The sequence below is a fragment of the Excalfactoria chinensis genome, chromosome 2 (assembly GCF_039878825.1).
Source record: "Excalfactoria chinensis isolate bCotChi1 chromosome 2, bCotChi1.hap2, whole genome shotgun sequence".
NCBI classification, from domain to species: Eukaryota; Metazoa; Chordata; class Aves; order Galliformes; family Phasianidae; genus Excalfactoria; species Excalfactoria chinensis.
In genome coordinates this window covers 56,125,398-56,146,768 of record NC_092826.1, presented here as the reverse complement: position 1 = coordinate 56,146,768, position 21,371 = coordinate 56,125,398, and the positions used below count along the sequence as shown (strand labels likewise).

At 39.2% G+C, this 21,371-nt stretch overlaps 1 protein-coding gene across 2 annotated transcripts in view; it reads left to right on the top strand.

The window, feature by feature from the left end:
• MBP (myelin basic protein) overlaps positions 1-21,371 on the top strand; it is a 102,786-nt gene that overhangs the window by 19,406 nt on the left and 62,009 nt on the right. For both annotated transcript variants that reach the window (XM_072330063.1, XM_072330064.1), the window contains exon 2: positions 3,576-3,650. In XM_072330063.1, the coding sequence (XP_072186164.1) occupies positions 3,600-3,650 (51 nt within the window). In that variant the 5' untranslated portion in view covers positions 3,576-3,599. The remainder of the gene's footprint in view (positions 1-3,575; positions 3,651-21,371) is intronic.

Below are 21,371 nucleotides of genomic sequence, written 5' to 3'. Positions count from 1 at the left end.
ACCCTTATTTTACATAACTAAGTTACTCTTCAAAGATAATATTTAACAATCCATTTTCAGCATCCTGTGATTTACATTAGGTAGTAGATGTGTTTCAAAAATAAATCACCATTAATATTCAATAGAGGTGCACTTGTATTGAATAAGCATTGGCTTATACCCTTGTGTAATTCCTGAATTGGTATCACTTTTTAGCTGTTATGATCAGCTAGCTCCCGGGCTGAAGTGTATTGATCTTATTTAGAGTATGGAAAGGTGATGGTAAGAAAGACTCCTTTGGAGTCTGACAATTAGAAGGAGTGGACTTTTCTCAGTCTTCGGTCAGTGTATGAATCTATGCAGCCAAAACAGCATGACCTGCAAAAATCTGATACCAGTGTGTTTCTTGGTGTATTCAGAAAGTTTCAAGGAACACATTTCTGACTTTCAGTGAAAATTCTGAATCACAATTTAAACCTCTGTCTAGGACAGTGTATGTGTCTGGAAAGATGATTAGAACCCTCTTTTTTTTAAACTGCAAATATTCATTTAGCAAATAGAAAGGAGGGGTTTCTCTCTTTGGGTGAGGCAGTGGCATTTTTGGTGTTGGTAGCTGGAATACTACAGTTTCCTATCATGGAGAAAACGGAGAGGAAGGCTTGGCCATCAGGTTACCTGCTAGCCTGGCTCCCTGAGGTAGGTGATGTGAAGGGAAAAGGCAGTTGAATTGATTTCCCCAGGAGGAATCCCTGGGCTCTTTCCTAGAGTTACTGGAAGTAGCCTGGGTAGCTGGGGTAATTCCTGCATCAGTCTGCGTTTGGACAATGCTGGGTTTTGGCAACAGAGCCCCATCCAGCTAGTTCCTGGACTGGGCAGATCTGTGGCCCTTTGCAGTGCCTCTCTTCAGCTTCCTGGGGAGTTGCTGCTGCACTCAGGTCCCTTCCAGTCTGCACTGGTGGAGTCTCCTTGTGCTCTGTGACTTATGGTCATGTGCCAAATCTTTCATCTCACAGGAATTATGAAACTCAATGGGTTTCACCAGGAGGGTGGGAGGGCTCATGCCATTGTGGTCATGAGCTTGATCTCGTGCTCAGGCCTATTTTGGAAACTCGCTGTAATGTCTGATTCATGTTTGATTCAATGAGGATTCCTGCATTTTTATAATAGTTCTGTTTTCACATTGTTTTGGAAGCTTCGTGACTGTTCCTGTGATGGTTTATCAGTGCTAAAGCATGTAAGGACTCCTTTGCAAACAAGGCTGTGGATGGGTTAATGCTCGTTAATAACTGCTGCTTTGCTGTGTGCAGATCTGCTTAGTCTGGCAACCTGAATGTTATGAAAGTGACTAAAAGAAAATACAAATCTTTTACCACCTCAGATTCTTTGAATACTTGGCTGCAGGTTCCTACAAGGATTGCACAGTGAGTAATCCCATTGAAGTCAGTGACTCAACTCATTGCATAAAGATCAGTGCACACAGAAACTGTGCAGCGGGGCTTCCTCAGAGCAGCAAGAGTCAAATAATTGCTATTTGTCTTAACGGCAGCCTGCGCATGCATTCTGAAGTGAAAATGACCTGTGTTCTCAGGTTTTAATCAAGTAAGCCAGACTTCTGCTCAAGTGTAAAATGAAAAATCAGGTTTTCCTGTCACTGTAAATTATTCTGATGTTTCCCAGCTTGTGTCTACTGGTGCTGTCCTCTGGTCATTGCAGATCTGCGTTGTGTCCCCTCAAAATTCAAGTTTTTGCTTCCTAAGCAGGTATCTACAGAACAATTTGCACTGCACATTTCCACTTCATATTCACATTAGAGTGAAATTTTTGAGTCTTTTTCCCTGAAGGATTAGTTACAGATTTCTCCATTTATTAAGTAGTGCAAAGAATTTTGTTACTTTTAAGGCATATTTCCAAACAGGCTGTTGGCTTTTGTCTCCTTGGCTAGAAATTAGCTTTATCCTTACATAAGGAATTTGAATCAGATCCCGTAGAGAAACCTGACGCTGAGAACAGACATAGGTGTACTTTCAGTTCCTACTCCTGAAGTCTGAATAGCATTTTGTGTTTCCTTTTCTCCAAGCCTATTTTTTGGTTTTGCATTTAATTCCTTTTGGTGTGCAATATTTAGCATCTTTCTGAATGATTTATTCAGACTGGAATTGGGAGCGCACTGACAAACAGCTTGCCTTTGGTGTTTCACTTCACATGCTTGTCACTTTGCTGTTTTTTCCACCTTGTTTACTTTGTGCAGACACTTGAGAATAAACTTTTCTTATCATCTGCAAGTTGTGGTAGCATAAAAATTTTGTTATTCTTTCCACTGGCCAGCAAATTATTTTAAACATTTATCTGATTTAGGTTTACATCGTGGTATATCAGTGGTTCATCAGTGTGGTTCATCAGTGCCTGGTGTCATTTTTTACCTTGGCAGCTTGGGACTGGGGCTCTGCTGCTGTCTGTTTCTTCTGAAATCAGGGAACGTTTTGAATTGAAAGGGGCATTAGAGATCTCATCCAGTTCCCAAACCCCTGCCTTAGAGGCCTTACCAAGGCCCCATCCAGTTTGGCCTTGAACACCTCCAGAGATGGGGCATCCACGGCTTCTCTGGGCAACCTGTGCCAACACCTCACCACCCTCTCTGTGAAAGCCTTCCCCCTGACTTCTAACCTAAATCTTCCCTCTTTCAGTTTAAAGCCATCACTATCTGGTCATATAAAAAGCCAGCCACCCTCCTGCTTGTAAGCTCACTTTAAGTAGTGTAAGACCACGCTGAGCTCTTCCTAGAGCCTTCTAGTCTCCAGAGGAAGTATAAAGAGTGTATGGCATTCTGTTTATTGCATAGTAATAAATATTATGACTAGTACCATTAAGCTGAACTGCATGAGTGAAAGTTCATTATTCTGAGGAGGAAATGCTTGTTTGAAACTTCTTTTGCATGTTGTTTTAAGTTTCAGGGCTTTAAATGATACCTTGCTCTGCATTAAACTGTCTGAAGGAAGCAGCTGTGCAAGATACTCTAAATAAACACATGCCTCTATGGGAAGAAATATGTAGTGTAACCACAGGTGTTAAACTAAAAGCTGAAATTTGAGTGTTGTGGTTTAACCTGCAGAAGCTGTGTTAGAGCTGAGATACAACGTGGTGAGCCAGAAAATTTGAAGAGGGGCTGGCATTACTTTCTTATGTTTTTGCTGTGAGAGTCAATACTATGAAGAATATATCCATTCCTACCTCTATGGCAAATTGTTACCTGCTCAGTATAGTGGTTTTTTGTGGTGTTGTTGTTGTTGGCAATTGTTGTTTATGTAATGGAGAATGTGAATTGTAAAGAACTTACCTGATCTCTTAAGAAGATTTTCAGTTAGAGATCAATTGATAACAGCAGGGCTTCTGCCTAAATGCTAGTAGTCCTGGCTTATGTGTGAATTAAATGCTTCATTTTTCCTCCTTTGTGTCTTTTTAGAACAGGGAAAGCTTTTTACTATTGCCATTTATTGTATGAGAGCTGTTTCTTTGTTTTATCAGATGAAAAATGAATTTGTATTTCATCATGAGTGTATTGATTCAAAAATCTCTGTTTTGTTTTTATTCTGTTTCAGAATTTGAAGTTCTGGTGATCCACCATGGGGAACCATGTAGGAAAACGAGAGCACAGCACTGACAAGTCAGCCAAGGTAAGAGCAGAAAAAAGAAGCAAGACCACCTCAGAAATGTAGAATTGTGGAATCATAGAATCATTGGAGTTGAAAAGGACCTTTAAAGGTCACCTAGTCTGTCTAACTACGCTGCAATAAACAGGGGCACCTACAGCTGCAGCAGGTTGCTCAGTGCCTAATTCAGCCTGATCTTGAATGTCTCCAGGGGATGGGTATCCACCACCTCTCTGGGCAACCTGTGCCAGGGCTTCAGTATGTTATGATTTATGCTATGAAATGAAGATTTCATACATAAATGTGTTTACCAGATCACTTTCACCATTACAATTTTGTAATTGTCATTGTAAATAATGACTGCATTTTTTTAAAGAGGGGCCTATGAAATATAGCCAAAGCAGGGTTTTGCTGCAGAGGATTTAATGAGGGATACCATGTTTTTGTTTGCTTCAGATCCATAGCTTATAAAGCACTTCTCATTGTGGTGGAAATGGATACATTCAGCCTTAGAAGCAGGAAATTGCAGAAATTTTTAAAGAGAGAAGGAGGTGATTAATGTTTTACTTGTTGACAGCTTTCCATTCTGGGAGCCATTTGCTTTATCCATGAGGAGGAAACTGTTTAGAAACATATAAAATAAGGGAATTCTAATGGAAAAGGGTTGTCAGTCTCAGTATGTACAGCTTTAAAGATCTCTACCAGTAGAATGATGGGGATCATCAGAATGTTCATTAAAGCTAGCATTTGCTTTCTGTGCCTCTGCTGGCACTCTGTATTTTACATGTTGTGTGGTATTCTATTTGTCTTGTGATATCTTATTTGTGTTTCTGCATTGTGCAGGAGGAGAACATATCTTAAAAAAAAAAAAAAAAAGATGCATTAAAAAGTTGCTTCTTGTTCCTAGCTATTGCTGAATTCTCTCCACCTGTCCCCACCCAAAAATAACAGTTCATACTCTGTGTGTGAAGTACTTGCTCTCTGCATCGGACAGATGATGTAAACAGATCTGCAGGTATTTCTCATTGCTGTGGTACAGATAAGCAGCTATGTCTAAATAGTGTATGCAGACTAGAATTCATAGAGCTGCTATTTCTCTGACTCCTTTTACATAAGCACACTGGAGGGATTACAGCAGGAAGAGAGGACAACTGGTGACATACGTTTATGTTTCATATTTATGCAGTATTTTACAAAATGGTTTCGGTTTCAGTACAAATATTATGACTCCCAAGTTGTGTTCTTCTTCTTAATGTTTTTTTGTTACTTCCCCTCTAGAAAATAGCCTGGTGCAGTTCCAGCAATGTCACATGGACCTAACATACATATTTAACCAAATATTTTGATTCTTTCTGACCAAGTGTGCAGGTGTGGCAGGTATGCATCCTAGTACATGGCACACAATTGCTCATCACACTCTATGTGCCTCTGCTTGGCTCTTTGAGCACAAAATCTGGTCAGAAAAATATGGCAAAGCAATTTTTACACTTTGAGGTCGTATGTCTTACACATCTTCTTCTTTTTCCTTATGAGGCCATGGAGAGTAGTTGATCCTGAAATAAAAATAACATTCATTTACCAGAAATGTTTTAAATGGAAACTTAATTCTGTAGTCTTCTGTAGATTAATTCTGTAGATTCTGCCTATCACTCATCCTTTCTGAGTTCAAAAATAAAACAGCCCCCTAAAAATTAAAATGGATAATGCCTGATCAAGATCTCCCTTTACTCAGTGAAGACAGCAATAATGTTGCAAGAAATGATAAAACCATATATTTTAAATCAGTAAATACATGGCTGAGCTGCTACTATGTATTCTGTGTAGCCAATCAATTTTGATTGGGTTTGTAAAGGCAATAGTGTCATTCCTACCAACAATAATAACTGTTTGTACTATACATTGTTGTTTGTTGTTGTTGTTTTTATCCTTTTAAGCTGAAGTCTCTCATCTTCGTTCAATACAGCTGTAAATTAGAACTGTTTTCCCACCGGTCTTGTGGTATCACATGAGAAGCAATTGCTGGAGGCTTGTAGAGGCTGCAGTGGAAACACTGATCTGCCTCTCTCTGCTCCTAGCAGTAGAACTTCAATGCAGAAGGCTAACAGCTCATGAAAGCTCTTTGTAAAATTTATCGCTTGTAACTCTAGGCTGTTTTCATGCCCAAAAATGTAGTGCCAAAGAGTATCATCTTAGGCAGCTGATTTGAACCCATGATAATCAGTTTTGCTGCACAAATGCTGTACTGGTTCCTCAACAGCTAGTCCAGTTAGCTAGATGGCTATTTAATGTATAGTGACATTAAAGATGCTGCTACTAAACTGTAACTCTTGGTTGTACATTAAATGTCCTACAGCACAGCAATTGCTGTGGTTTTGTTGTGCTGCTGTTGTTTGTTTGAGTTGGCATCAAGCTTTGTTTTACTTTCAGTAAATGTAGGTATTTGATGACAAAAAGTGGAGAATCAGAAGGCAGTTATTTCATCAAATGAAACTCTGATGTTTTCAAATAGGGAAATCTGCAAAACGTGACAAGATGGCTTCCCATCTCAGAAATTTGTCTCATTTCTTCTACCTCAGATGGTTTTAGACTATGTGGTCAACTGTGTGCACTGCCAAATGTGTAAATATTGATACTGTTTAATATTGCTCTTAGTAGTAATACTTGGCTTAAATTTACAGAAATATATCTGGGAACAACAAAACAAAAAATAGTGATCTGTCCTCTATGCCCTGAATTTCTTTAAATTCTCTGAGGGGTAAATGTGGAAATAAATAGAGTAGGTGACCAAAATTTTATTGATCTTTGTTCTGAGTTGTAATTGGTGCGTATTAATTTGGCAGTACAAAGAGACACGTGTTCTTTCTTAATGACCAAACCTGCCTTTAAGTATTGCATTAGAACAGTTCCCTGCCGCTGCTTATTTTGCGTATTTCACTTAGAGAGTTCTGTTCAGCTCGTATATGACCGTCCCTAAATATCTGAACCTTTTTGGTACTCATCAGAACTGGCTCTTACCTTCAGTGCTGATTGTTTAGGCCGATGGGAAGAAGTTTTTTGGTCATTGTCAACAACAGCTACCCTAATGAGCAAGATGACAGAGCATGATTTCTCTGTACTGTGTGCCACATAGTACAGTGAACAGCTGGAAAGTAAGCTTGTTTGGATGTGGTGCTCAGGGATATGGTTTAGCAGAGGGTTGTTAGAGTTAGGGCACTATGGTTAGGCTGTGGTTGGACTTGATGATCTTCAAGGTCTTTTCCAACCTGGGTAATTCTATGATTCTATGAAGGACTAAAAGTCACTGCCCTGCCATGTAAATAGATTGCTCAAGATCGTGTACACCTGGAACATTACTGGAAATGCTGGATCATCTACCTGTTTCATGTCCTTGATGTGCTGTGAATAACACTGAGGAACCAAAACCAGTTGCTGTCTGTGATGTTGAGCTCTGGGGAACTTTGGGAAAATTAGCTGCAGTATACTGATTTTTCACAGACTGAAAATGAAAACAGATGTAGTGATGATAAAGCACTCAGCCTACGGCTAATACTTTTTTCAAGCTACATAAGCGATCTGCTAACAGTGACCAAATCTTTCTGGGTAGCAAGTATAGACTTTCGTGTTACTTTGATTTTGTACTATGTTTTGAAGAGATACATTTGTTAATTGTAACAAACTAACTAGTGCTCAGTGTTTAAGTCAACTCCGCAGGAGAAGTTCAAGCTACATTGTTACATTTAGGTAGAGCATGTATCTATAAGTCAATAGTTTCTACTCTGATTCTGAACAGATTCTTCCTCTTTTTCCTACTGCTACTTGTCTTGCTAATGTTCGGAGATCTTGTACCTTCTGCAGCCTTACTCCTCATGATACCGACAGAAAGTTTTCTGTCTCTCCCTGATAAGAGACAGGTGAAGTTCTAAAGCAGGCTGACTCAGTACAGTAGTTATACATTTCACCTCATAGACACTCTACAATCAGCAAACAAAAAGGTTTTCACGCTGAGCTCCACTTATGCCCTACCTCAGGCTGCTAAGAATGCTTGAAGACCTACACCATACATCTGCGTGGATACTTGTGCGTTGGTTTGGTTTTTGTTGGTTTGCTGTTGTTGTTGGGTTTTTTTCTTAAGTATTTGCTTTGTTTTTTACACCAGGTGCTTCCTCTTGGTATGCATGATAAAGTACCAGGAAAGAAGAAGAAAAAAAAAAAGAAAAAAAAAAAAGCCACAGATGAAGTAATTTGTTTTGTTAATTGCACTGAAGTGTTATTTTTATGAGATAAAGATTTATTTTTGAATACACGTGGCTGAAAGATACTTGATATACAGATTATGTAAGTTATGAAGCCTGGGATGTGCTTTTCCTTTTTAAAGCAGAAATCATACATTATATTGGATTATAATATGTTTAAATTAAATATTATTAGAACACAAAAAAGAAAGAAGAAAAAAAAAAAAGCTTATTCCCTTTCCATTTTCCTCTAGCAAAGTTGTACAGGACTGATCTATTCTTATTTTCCTGTTTTTGTTTTTGTTTTTTTCTCTCAGTTTTACCTTCTGCTGTAAAACAAAGAGAACGGGAGCTCTAGTGGTATATTCCTCTTTGTAATTTGATGTATGTATTCAAATACTCCCTCCCAAGTCTCAATACATTTCTGAAGGTAAAGGAAGAATAGAGTGAGAGTGAGAAAAATAAGAGTTTTCACCAACCAGTTTTACAGGTTGCATGTTGTAAAAATTCTCTTGAACCACCAGCATCTGGTCAAACCAGTGTCTGGTACAAGGAAAGGTTGCTTTAAGAAAAGGCAATCCCCTTCTATGGAGTGAAGGACGGTTCTGTAAAGCTGGGTTAAGCAAGACTGGTTCAATTTGACGGATGTCTGCTTTCTTCAGATTCTATCATCAACTGAGATTTGGCCCTGAGCAAATTCCTTTATGTTGGCTTTATCCTCCTGTTTCATTTCCTAACCTTCATACTGACTAACTAGACTGCTTGCTGGGATGGATGCAGTGCCATTCTGTATTAATGGCAGTGCTTTGAGACCTTGAGTGGGGCCTTCAGGCACTGATGTGCTTCAGACAGTGAGATGATATCACAGAGGTACAGAGAGGACAGTGCTGTTTGAAGCGTCTGAGAATGCCAGGCTATGACATCTTTCATCAAACATTAACCTGAAGACCATTGTTCAGTATGGTATTGATGCCCATTCAATGTTTAAACAGGCAAGTTGCTCTACTATAGAGGGACCAATTTAGGTGTCCAAATTGAAGTCATGTGTTTAAATACGTAGGCTGCTCCAAAAGTAATGCCTACTATGTATTTCCATACAACGCATACAAGAAGTACACTCTTTGATAGAACAAATTCTCAGCCACAAAACACTGTTCTTCATCATAATCACCACCATTAGCTGTGTGTTTTTGGGAGCAACAAGCAAGAGTCTGTATGCCATACAGACATAGCAAATGTGAGTGAAGAACAAGTTCTGGTCAGCATCACAGCACCTATTGAACATATTGAAGGATTTGAATGAATTGTGACATTTGAAAAAATTCCCCTAGATCTGCATTACAATGAAATAGTGAGTAAATATGTTGGTACAGTTTATATCGAGTACACTGTAAGCATGTTTTTCTGTTGTGCACGCAACTGCTAAGTACTAATGTTTCTTGATTTAAGACTGGAGCTGTTTGAACTTGTAGGGGTGTAAAAGGAAGAGGTACTGTCACTGTGGTTTTGGCTGGGGAGGAGGAAGGGTCGTAGGCTTTATGCTCCAGCCCAGCCTACAGAACTGACTAGCAGAAGATGGAAGACCTTTTAAAAGGCTTGTGTGTCATAAGCCAAGCTGCTGTGGTATAGTTTCCTACAGTTTCCTTCATGTCTGTTTCTTGCTAACTTTGATACAGAACTACATAAATGTCAAATGAGTGTAACAGTAGCACCACTTAAATTAGCAAGGAGCTGGAAGGACAGGGCTGTGATGCCCTCCTGTTCTTTGTGACCTCCCTGTGAGCTGGGCTGGCTGCTGAACTGGCTTCTGTGGTTAGAGTCAGCCCTTAATGCAGCCTGAGAAAGAAGGTGGTGTTCATTGCTCTTGCAACTTCACACCAGAAAAATGAAGATGAACTTGTTTATAATCTTGAGAAAGTCTGAAGTGTGTTTCTACTTTCAGGTGGTTTGTAGATCAGTGTGCTATTGTGTGGCAAGAAGTTTTATCAGCTTTTCTGAAACTGGATAAGATAGGTCAAAGAAACAAATCAGCATTTCCAGTCGTTATATGTGATAAGATTATACATTAAATATATATATTAACATATATATATATTGTGCAATAATGTATTACCTTCAAATACAGTTATGTCTGTAACATCAGGCAGAGTGAGGAGCATTTTCCTGTTAGAGCAGAATTGCTGAGCTTCACTTGTGGAACCAAACCACAGCAGAATCTCCCATTTCTGTGACTAGCACATAGAGTCATAGAGTGGCCTGGGTTGAAAAGGACCACAATGACCATCTATTGTCAACCCCCCTGCTGTGTGCAGGATTGCCCACCAGACCAGGCTGCAGAGCCACATATCTAACCTAAACCTCCTCCATCTCAGTTTAAAACCATTCCCCCTTGTCCTATCACTATTTACCCTCATAAACAATCATTAAATATCTTCCTTGTGATGCTTTTTGAAGTACTAAACCCCACTAAAAATGTGTTGTGAAATCTGTCTTCATCTTATTCCCCTAATGAAACTCCTGTTCTCTGATGTTCCTGGACATCAACTGGAAAGGAGCATGTTGGAGCCATGTTTTATCTGGCTTCTCTGTTTCACCTGGGCTTGTATTTCTGATAGTGTAATTGACTGTGAAGTTGAGTCAGTGAAACTTGTCAGTAGATACAGTTTTACACCATGCATCAGTACAAAGTCAAAACAGAAGCACTGCTAAAATCTGATGCTAAATATTCTGCCATGAGAAAAGAGGAACTCTGCATTGCTAAGCGAGGTGTCTTTACTTGTAAAATCAGCGGAAATGGACATCAGAAGGAAGGGGATACAAGGTGTTTTTTACAAAGTGTCACTTTAATAGTGCCTTCTCTTTTCTCTTCAGAAGCTGTAGATGAATGACAAAAAGCAATTTCTAATGCAATTACAGTCGCTCATACACTGAATAAATATAACTTGTTTGCAGCTGCAGTTCAAAAACTTATTTTCCACTTTGAGTGAAGACCTCTTGGAATGTTTTTTTGGTTTTAGGTTACTTTCCTATGACCTCAGCTCTAAGATGACAGAAATAGTTTAGTAGTATTTGCTGGAGGAAAAAGTATTGCGAAAGAGGAAATTGAAAAAGCACTACGGAAAGTAATACGGCTTCGTTCTTGATTAGTGTGATAAGGTTAACTTGAAAAACAATCTGATCTTTCAGTGCATCATCCCGTGTATGTGGCCATAACAATTTTGCACGAACTAAAAGCCACACGGTATGTACCATTTACATTGGATAAGTAGGGGGACTGCTGAACACCTGTTATGATCAAGAAGAGACAGTAATGGAAATTACGTGGCTTTCTTTTTTTTCCCCACAGTACTACAGGGTGACTTTCAGGTTGGTGTTGCCAAACTCACCTGTAAATAGAATTGTAGGATATGTTGTGCTGAATATAGTGAGGTGTAGAAGCTCGCTTGTGAACTCCATGCAGCAGAAAAGAACCCAGAGCAAGAAACTGTACTAAGTCTCTCACAAGTGAGATTTAAACAAGATACTTATTAGCAAAAAGAGAAGAATGAAAAAAATGACGCAATTTTGGGGTCCTAAGTAAATACCATTCCGTGTAAGAGCTTCATGGCTGGATTCACTGACTGGTAGTGCTGAGGTTTTCACATGAGTCATGGAAATCCCAACGTACTGGCAACGTCTTGGTTAGAAGATACCATCTGTGTCTGTTACTTTGAAATCTGAGAGATTTATGGTTTTGTGGTCATAACTGACTTACTAAATGTCTAGCACATTTTCCTAGTCCTTCACCTCCTTTCTTCCTCCTCTCTCTTCTCCATCCCCGTACTCCTGACACCCACTGTATCTTTTAGCACGCTATTTCCTGCTAGCATCTCCATCACTGACATGGTCTAAATTCAGATTCATGTTTTGATTTCCTGTGGCATTACAAGTACTAATTAATCATTAACAGTACAGTAGCACAGCTAGAAACAATGGGGAAAAAAAAAAACCAGCCAACAGACAGTCAGTCTTATTGGGAAGGTGGGAACACCATGGAAGGGAAAATTTGCACCTCTAGAACAATACCTGTACACTTGAAAAGTTATTTTCCAGCCAAAAAAATCAGCGAGTGTATTTTTGAATATATTTACTTTGCAGCCACTTGGGGATATAAGCAGCATGCTCATTGCCATAGCTTGAAGAGGTGAGATGAGCAGGCTTACTCCAAGGGAGTTTTCTTCCTGTTCTGACCTTCCTCGTGAACTACAGGCTACATTGTCTCTTAATGTTGAGCCAGGGCTTTCTTCTGCAGAAGAAAGTTGCCTTATGGTTCACAATGAGAAAGCCTGTAAATGCTTTATTTTTCCTTTTTCTCATCCATCTGAAATCCCATTTGTTTTTATGAGACTTGGCAGATGAAGGATGGTGAGTATGGAACTGAATCGGAACCTCAACGTAGGGACTGTAAGGAATGAGGAATGCTAATATCTCATAAAACTTGTTTCAATATTTGCTACTGCTATCTATTTGTTAAATATTTAGCAACATATTTAGTATCTTAAATATGTAATAATTGAATATATCAGTATATCTTAGTATTCATTTAAAGGCTTCAGAGCTCACAATAGGTGAGGCTCGCTATGTAAAGTAACAGTTGTTTTGTCTTGTGTTTACTGCTATGCATAAAAGTCAGCATGTTTAGGAGGATTGATGTTATTTCTGGAGCTCAGTCACATGGGATGAGATTCTAGGTCAAAAGCTGTGCATAATGAAGACTAAAACTCAGGGGGTTTTTTTATGCTGAAAGAAATAATTTGCCTTGTGCAGCAGGTAGGTTATTTGCTGGTAGGAAGAGGCCCTCTCCTATGATACAGTGCTAATCTACAGCTTCTTTCAAAAGCAAATATGCCATCAAAAAATGTATGTAATGTATTTTAGTTGACATAGATCTGAATCAGAGTAATCTGTTTTATTCACATGTGATTTAAATGAAGCTACATTGATTTGTAGGTACTGAAAACATGGAATTGTAACATTTTGCTTTAAGATTCTTGCAGATTCAATGTTTCAAGAACATGTAATTCTTCATATTTCCTTCAGAAAATTTCTTATGAATGAGGGTACTGGTAACTAGAGAAAATAGGTGAAATATTTATTTACAATTAAGCTTTAACACTTTTTCCTCTTTTTTAAGCCTTAATGCATTTTGTTATCCTGTTCTGCAGCCCTCCTGGAAGGAGAGGGAACATAACTCCATTCTGGAATTTCTTCAGTGCACTTCTCTGTCTGTTAAAACCTTCTTTTCTCTGGCATTTTTTCCTGTTACTTATTATTATTTTATGATTATTCTATTATACTATGTTATACGGGCCTTACAAAGATAGATAAAATATCTTACACTGAAAGTTTTACAGAGATCAAGGGAAAGGAGGCTAGAGGTCCCTACCAGTGGATGCCCTGAGAGTTTCAGGAGCTCTGTGCTCTAATACCCTCCCAGGAGATTGTGTAGGCATCCTGGCAGTCATGTTCAACAGCAAGAGCTTGACCAGCCATGGAAACAAGCGCTATCACTGTCGTTGAGGAGGGATGCTCAGTTTTTTCAGGCATCAAATTCTACTCTGGGATTGTGCAGAGAGAGTGATAGTAGAATGCAGTTAATTTGTAATGATGTTGCAGCTCTTGAGTCACTGGACTGTGGTAGAATAAAAGATTTGTGGTAACTTGGATGCTTACAGTGCTTAAAATGTTCTTCAAATCAATTAAATTTAGTGTATTTGGTTACTTTGCAATTCAGTCTTGCTGCTTGCTGTATATTGAAACTAGAGACATTCTGAATATGGAGCCCATGAGGGAGATGGCTGCACCAGGAGCAGGGTTTGGCTTCAATCCCAGCTTCTGAGCGCTGGTCTCAGCAGTAGACAAGTTGTTCTGGTTTTGCCCTGATCAGCTTGCTTGAATCAATTAGGCTACAGACTATGGGCTGATGAAGCAGGTGCAGAGCTGCTTTCTTCCGTGCAGAGAACCAGATGGCCTGCTAATTGCCCCAATCACCGAATGAGACTTGGCCAAGTCTCCTGTGCAGATTTCAATTCAGCTGGTGTGCTGCCAAACTGGGTCTTAGGGCTTTAAGAAAATCATGTCTGTAGGGACATCTTGGAGTGTCTGGTGTAGTCAGTCTTCAGTTGGGTTAATTCAGATCTCAAAATGGTTCCTAGCTGTTGGATTTTATTGAGGTATGATTGCAGCAGAAAAATTTCTAAGTAGCAACCCATGTTTTGAAGCACTGATTCTTCAGGATTTTGCCATGAGAATTTGTATTGAGTTACCTGTTACAGCAGAAAAATTGCAGGGGGGAGATCCAGTAAGACAATACTTGGTTTGGCTATGGTTTCTAAAATTCCTTTTGAGGATCTATTAAAAATCCGAAGACTTTTAATTCTTTGGATGAAATAGGAAATGTTTGTTTGAATGCTGTAGTTGAGAGAATACGTCAGACTTCTTGTAATGGGTTATAAGCTTGCTAACAGAAATGTAAGTGACAGTTATTTGCTTATCAGAATGCTTCTACTGAATGTAATACTGCAATTATACACGTAACCTCTCCATGTGAATATATTTGTGAAATGCAATATGTGTAACTCAATCAAATGCTTGTAAGTCAAGACAATTTAGAAAAGAAAAATACATTATAGAAGGATGAAACTTTTGGGAGCTAGAGGCAAGGGACTGGACAAAGCAGACTAGTGGTGTGTTCTTCTGCAGTGATGTGGAGTTGAATAAAAACAATTCCTAGATACTTCCAGCAGGCTTTCTGAAAAGGCTGTCCGTTGATCCAAAGAGATTCTACAGTCTGGTGTTGGTAGTTTGGATGCTCTTGTCAGCAAATTCACAAGCAGACTGCATATCGCTCAAAGATATAAGTTAGTACAAAGTAGCTATTAATGTCTTTAGATTTAGAGTTGATGAATTCTTGTCTCTTTTTATTTTTTATTATTATTATTATTATTTTTATTTTGCTTTTGGTAGCATTTTGTTTTGACTGTGGATTTTATACTACCAGTCCTAGCTGGAAGATATATAGCCAGTAGATTATACTACCTCTAGGGGAGAAGGTCGAGAGCTTTGTGTAGTCTCTGTTTGGCTTGTGTCTGAAGTTTGCAATGCACAATTGATGAGCAATAGCAGAAAAATCTGTCTGAGGTCTACCTTCTTTGAAGTTGTCTGTGTCCCTATTTTGTGATGACATACCAGAAAGGGTATGGCAGTGGAAGTACCTCTCTGCTTATGTACAGGTTTTCTCTCTCCCTTTAAACTCCCTACCCAGAGAAGCAGCTGAACGTAGCCAGTGAGAGTGTTATTTACAGTTCCCTGCATGACTTTTTTGGTTCTGGCTCTCCTGTAGAATTGAGGCATAAATTTTAGCCTTCCCAACACACATGCAGTCATGTAAAATTCTATTTATGTGCTGGGGGTTACTAAGTAACAGTTGCTGAGGGAAATGCAGTCTTTTAACTTCATGACGTCTGTGCACTTGAAACAGCCAGCCAAATAGTGCATTAACATAGATTTTGCACATTAATGTAATGTGATTTGCTGTGGGCTATGTGCAAGAAAAACCTTTGGAAAAACCAGCAGCAATGTGGTTTGTAGAGCTGGAGTCTGTCTGCACCCTGGTCTTATGAATAAGAAGTGAAACTCAGTTTTCCCCTTTTTCCTCCTTCTTTCTATGAAACACAATACTTACAAATCCTGATATACATGCATGTTTATATATTTATCTGCCTGTAGATACAGCTATAAGGGTTTAATCTGTATGTTTTGCATTTGTATCTTTCTTGAAGTGTAGAATGGTTGAGCAGAAAGCAATCTAAAAGCATATTGTGACTCAGCCATAGGCTGGCTGTTGATAATACAAGGAGAAGTTTACCTTGAGCCATGTCTCCTCTAGTAACTGTGTTTACCTCTAATATTGCACAGGTGTTATCAGAGCTTTTGTTTTTTTCTCTGAATTTATTTTCAAGGAACTTTACTTCAAGAAATCACGTGTCTAGGCTGGTAGATAAGCTGAATCTTATCTACTGAATTTCAACTAAAGTAAGCAATCTTTGCATTAAACCAAGTCCAGTATAACTTACATTAGGGCTTGAGCTGGAGGCCTTGGTATAATGATGAAAATGCCTTGATGGTCTGTCATTAATTCCTACAGCTTTTGACTCATTTCTCTGCTATAAAGCTATTTCTTGTCCTTTTATGTGTACATAAATAAGTATTACGGTGTAAAGATAACATGAGTTGTATGTTTTTCTAATTATATGTTACATAGAACTTCATTTCAGGGAAATTTTTGTATTAGTTATATCTTTTGAATTGTAAGGAGCTTTAAAGATCATCTAGTCTAATTCCCCTGCAGTGAACAGGGACACACCTACAACTACAGCTCAGAGCGCTGTCCAGCCTGACCTCGGATGTCACCAGGGATGGGGCATCTACCACCTCTCTGGACAACCTGTGCCTGTGCTTCAGTACCCTTATCAGAAAAGCTTCTTCCTTTTGTCCAATCTAATTTTTCCCTCATTTAGTTTGAAACCATTTTCCCTTGTTTTGTTACAACAGACCCTGGTAAAGAGCCTGTCCCCTTCCTTCTTGTAGCCCCCTATAGATACTGACAGGCTGCTCTCAGGTCTCTCCAGAGCCTTCTTTTCTCCATGCTGAACAGTCCCAGCTCTCTCAGCCTGTCCTCATAGGAGAGGTTTTCCAACCCTTGAATCATGTTCGTGACCCTCCTCTGGACGTCGTCCAACAGGTCTGTGTCTCTCCTGTACTGAGGACTCCACATCTGGCCACAGTACTGCAGGTGAGACCTCACCAGCACAGATTAGAAGTGCAGGATCACCTCCCTCTGCCTGCTGGCCATGCTTCTTTTGATGTAGCCTAGGTTACGGTTGGCTTTTAGGGCTGTGAGAGTATACTGCCAGTTCATGTCCAGCTTGCCATCCACCAGTGCCCCCAAGTCCTTTTTGGCAGGGCTGTGCTCTATCCTTATATACCCCAGCTTGTAGTGGGTGGATAGTGGGGGTTGCTGTGACCCAGATGAAAGACTTTGTACTTTATTGAACCTCATGAGTCTGTCTAGATCATATTGTTAGTGTACATAAAAGGTATGTAGCTACTGCCACAGTCCTTTTGTAAAGTAATGTAAATATCAGTAAGGAAAAGTCATTAAACTCATAGGTTTGTTTTTTTTTGTATCATCTTAGCTGAATTCAAGTATTGTATTTGCTAATCACTGAGAACTGTGTTATAGCTCGGGTATGACAACATGTTGTCCCAGGTAAATGACATTTATCACTCCTGTGTGAATAGTATAGTAACTTATCACTCCTGTGTGAATGGTATAGTAACTTGCAGACTTTGAAAAACACACTTTTCTTGTTCTCTCATGGTAATTGATTGTGTTTTTTGTTTTTCTGTTTTCCTTTCTATGGATGATTTGTCAAAAAAGTCAACCAAAGAAAAAATCACAACCAAATAAACAAACCTCCTCGTATCACCATTGCTTTAGAAACTCTGTACATTGATTGATTATTTTTTATTTATTTATTTATTGTGTGTGTCTGACATTATAATACCCTTGTTGTTGTTTTTGATGCGTTATGATTCTTAAGTACTGTTTGCATTTTGTTTGCCTGTGATTGCGACAGTGCAACATCTGAGCTCTTTTGTAATCTCTCATCCAGTCTTCCCATTTTGGTTTTGAGGCCACAAACCTTTCCCTCTGGGGAGAAATCAGCCCTGAGTTCTTGATTGCTCAGTCAGGCTGCTGTTTTTCTGTACCTCTGTGAGCAGCCATGACTGCTCAAGTGTTTTTAAATTTATATGTTATCCACACGCAGCTTTTCTCCTTGAGAGGCTGTCATCTCTGGTGACAATATTGGCTCCAAGCAAAGTATCTTTAAAATCTGTGAAAGTAGAAAAGCAGAACAAGGAAAACAGCTCTAAGTAGACATTTGTTCTTCCATTCCCATCTCTTTTTCACTATATGGGGACCGACATGGGTCTTTTCTTTCAAATTACCAAGTTAGGGAAAATGGGTTCCATTTTCTTGCTAATGCTTCCTTACTTTGCCATGTACTTTGGGAACTGTTCTTCAGTTCCAATCATGTGTAATACAGTCGTTTACAGTCATGTAACTTAAACTGGTGCAAAACATAAACATGGCCTTCACGACTACATTCTGGCCATCTGACTCCCAGCTTGTACTGGTGAATGGGGTTTACATTTACTGAACTTCATGAGAGTCTTGCTTGCCTGCTTCTGTACCCTATCAAGGTCTCTCTGAGTAGCAGTTCTACCCTTCAGTATGCTGAAAGACTGCCTTGCCGTTTTTATCATCTGGGTCTCTATTAAAGACACTGAGTAGTATTGGCTGTGGCAGCGATCCCTCAGAGATGCAGCTGCTGACTATTGGCCAATTTCAATTGGTGCTTTTGATTGCAGTTCTCTGAGCTCAGTGGTGCAACCAGTTAACCACCTCTGGCATTCCACCCACCTGAACCTTATCTTTCATTTGACTGTACAAGTAAAGCAGCAGACTGTGGGAGGCTGCGGTGCATATGACATGTCTGGGTCTGTGAAGGAAGCAATATCATTGTGGGAGACAGCCTAGTAGATCAGACCCTGTGTGCACATGGCATAACCAAATAGGCCATTGCACCCACCTTCTTTATCTATGGAAAATAGGTACTGTTTAGACTGTGCAGTCATCAGCTTTTAACAAAAAGATAAAAAGAGTCGGGCATTTGAAATACTATATTTTACGTATGGCTTTTGCTTTACCAGTGCACTGGTTCCCTTTCACTGCAGATGCAAGTGTTCTGCTGAAGATAGAACGAATATAAAAGACTGTTAGAGTACGATAAAGCACTGTGCTTAGGGCTCAATGGCAACGCAAAAAAAGGTGGAGATGAGTTGCTTTTCATATACACAGTTCTCTTTCATTCAAGACAGATCCTTATAATGGAGAGAAGAGGCATAAAGCGTAATTTGTAGCTGGATGGTGATCTTTTACTTACTTGAAATATTTCTGCTGGAGAGATAGATGCTGGTTATAACTTCACAAAAGATCTGAAAAATAAGCACTGAAGAAGAAATGGTGGAAGCTGAGAGAACAAGTGTTTCTACTTGGAGCTTGAGACAGACCCAGGCAGTGAATAGAAGTGCCTGCTGGTAATGCTGCTTTCTTCCCCCGGGGAGTCTGTGACTTGCACAGATGATCAGTAGAAATGCTGCAAGTCTAATACTTACTCTAAGCACGAACAAAATAGTAAACTTGTTTTTTTTGTCGTATAGCTCTTGAATTTCCCCATGAAATAGACTTATCTTTGTGCCCATTTAACTCCACCATGATACTTTTCTTCTGAAGGTGCATGGAAATTTTAGTAGAACCAAATTAATGAATCTCCTTCTGATAAACTGAATCATCTTCTTAAAATCTAGTTTCTGTTTGCTTTTTGTCTCACTAAGTGAAAAGGTGGCTGCTTGTAGGTGTGGCTGCATTACTGGTATTACCATTTCTCCCATCTTATGTGAACATGAGCCTTTCATTTTCATCACTTCTGGGATTTCTGTACCTTGGTAGTACATTGATGGACTTCTATTTTTACAGTCAGTTGGAAATTTCTGTTACTCAGTCCTTCTCAGGTGTTATGTCTCTGTTTGACTCTACAGTACTGCCTCTGTGAACTGTTCTACTTTGGGGAAGGAGTTTATAAAAAAAAACAAAAGACTAAAATAAAATGCTTATGAAGAATAGGATTGTGAGTAGCACAGTTGGTGTATTTCTAATTCAGTGATTAGATTGTATGTTCATATGTGTCAAGACATATAGAAACAGCTTTTCAGAACACTTATATTATGGACCATGTATCTTACCATACTGGACATTTGAAGACAGTCTTGGAAAAAAAAAGCTTCCTGATCATACCTTTTTTTTTTTTTTTTTTTTTTTTTTTTTTTTTTTTTCTTTTTTTAATTTGGTGTACATAAAGGGAAGCAATTAAATCTGCAGGTAAACCTCCCCTGTTTCCAGGTGAGTAGCAGTGTGTATTTGCTGATGAATCAAGTGTCACCTGTTACTGAAGAAGCACTAAGTGTGAGATTTAGCTGAGTCATCTCCTTGGGCTCTTCAAGCTTTGTTTCACCACTGGCTTGTTGGAGTAAGCAAGAGTATTTGAAGTGACTGTTACTGAGAGTTAGGAATGTGCTGAATGCTTGATCTGAAGGAAAAAATGCAACATTTTACCTGTACTTGTTGCATAACAAATTACCGAGATGTGGTAGAAACTAGCAACATGACTTTACTGACGTTTGGATGAGCATTAGTAAGGTTATGTATGTAAGTATTCATATTTGTATATCTGGACTGTATTGGGGTGTAAGTGGGCTCCGGGGGAGGTCCCCAATATCTGAAGGTGACAGTGGAACTGATACAGCAGATTACTCAGTGGCCACATGTCCAGAACTTGCTGAGTTCTGGCTGTCACACATACCCTGTAAGATGTCCAAAATGCTGGTGAGATCAGGTGCTCTGGCTCAGTTTAATGTATGCACTCATTAAAGCATATTGATATTGTTGTGGAATGAAACAATGCATCCTCTTACCTTGCATCCTGCTTCTTGCTTTAGAGGACCTTTATACACAAACTGTGTGGCAAGTAATGAAATTGGCCTGTGCCCTTCCATTAATCTCTGTCATTCTTCTAGTTTTGTTTTCTTGCTGTTGCTAGACTGGGATCAGTGTAATTAAAATGTCAGTTTAAACACTGATTGAAAAGCTGCCTGAAAATAAGCGATAAAATTGTCACCTCCTTGGGTACCTTTCTCTAAACATTTGTTTGTGGGGTTTTTTTCCCCCTATTAAGTTTTGCCTCTGAGAATTCAGAGATGTTAAAGTTCAGTTATTGGAGGTGCAATTCAGTATTTCAGCTTGTTAGCTTACAGCACATATTACAATGGCCCATTTTTCTTCCAATCATATTTGTGCAATTGTAACTGCACAGTTTTTTTTTGTGAGGGTGCCTGTGTTGCTTAGGAGCACGGAAGAAAGCATTGTTTGCTTATTTTGATTTCAGAAAGCAGAATCTTGGAATTAGAAGGAAAATTATTGGAAGAAGGTACCAGTTTTTACATGAATCATTTACATAATGCCATTTATACTGAGGTGGTTGACAAATTTTGCTATCAAGGCAATCCGCTTTGTGGAAAAAATGATCAGGCTTTAATGGTCAGTACAGCAGAGCCACTTGCTGTTGGTGTCTCAGGGCTTGTAATTCTCATGGTAAGTTGCTCATAAAGAAGCCATGACAGAAAGAAATACCAATTTCTGTGTTATGTCGGGCTTCCTGAGAAAAAAGGGATCTGTGTGTGTCCTACCTGGCAACTCTCTGAAGGCTCTGAAAGGACCTGTAAGACTCACAAAGAATGAGCTTCCTAGCTTTCCTCTCTGAGTATAATAATAGTGCACCGTGATCCTAGT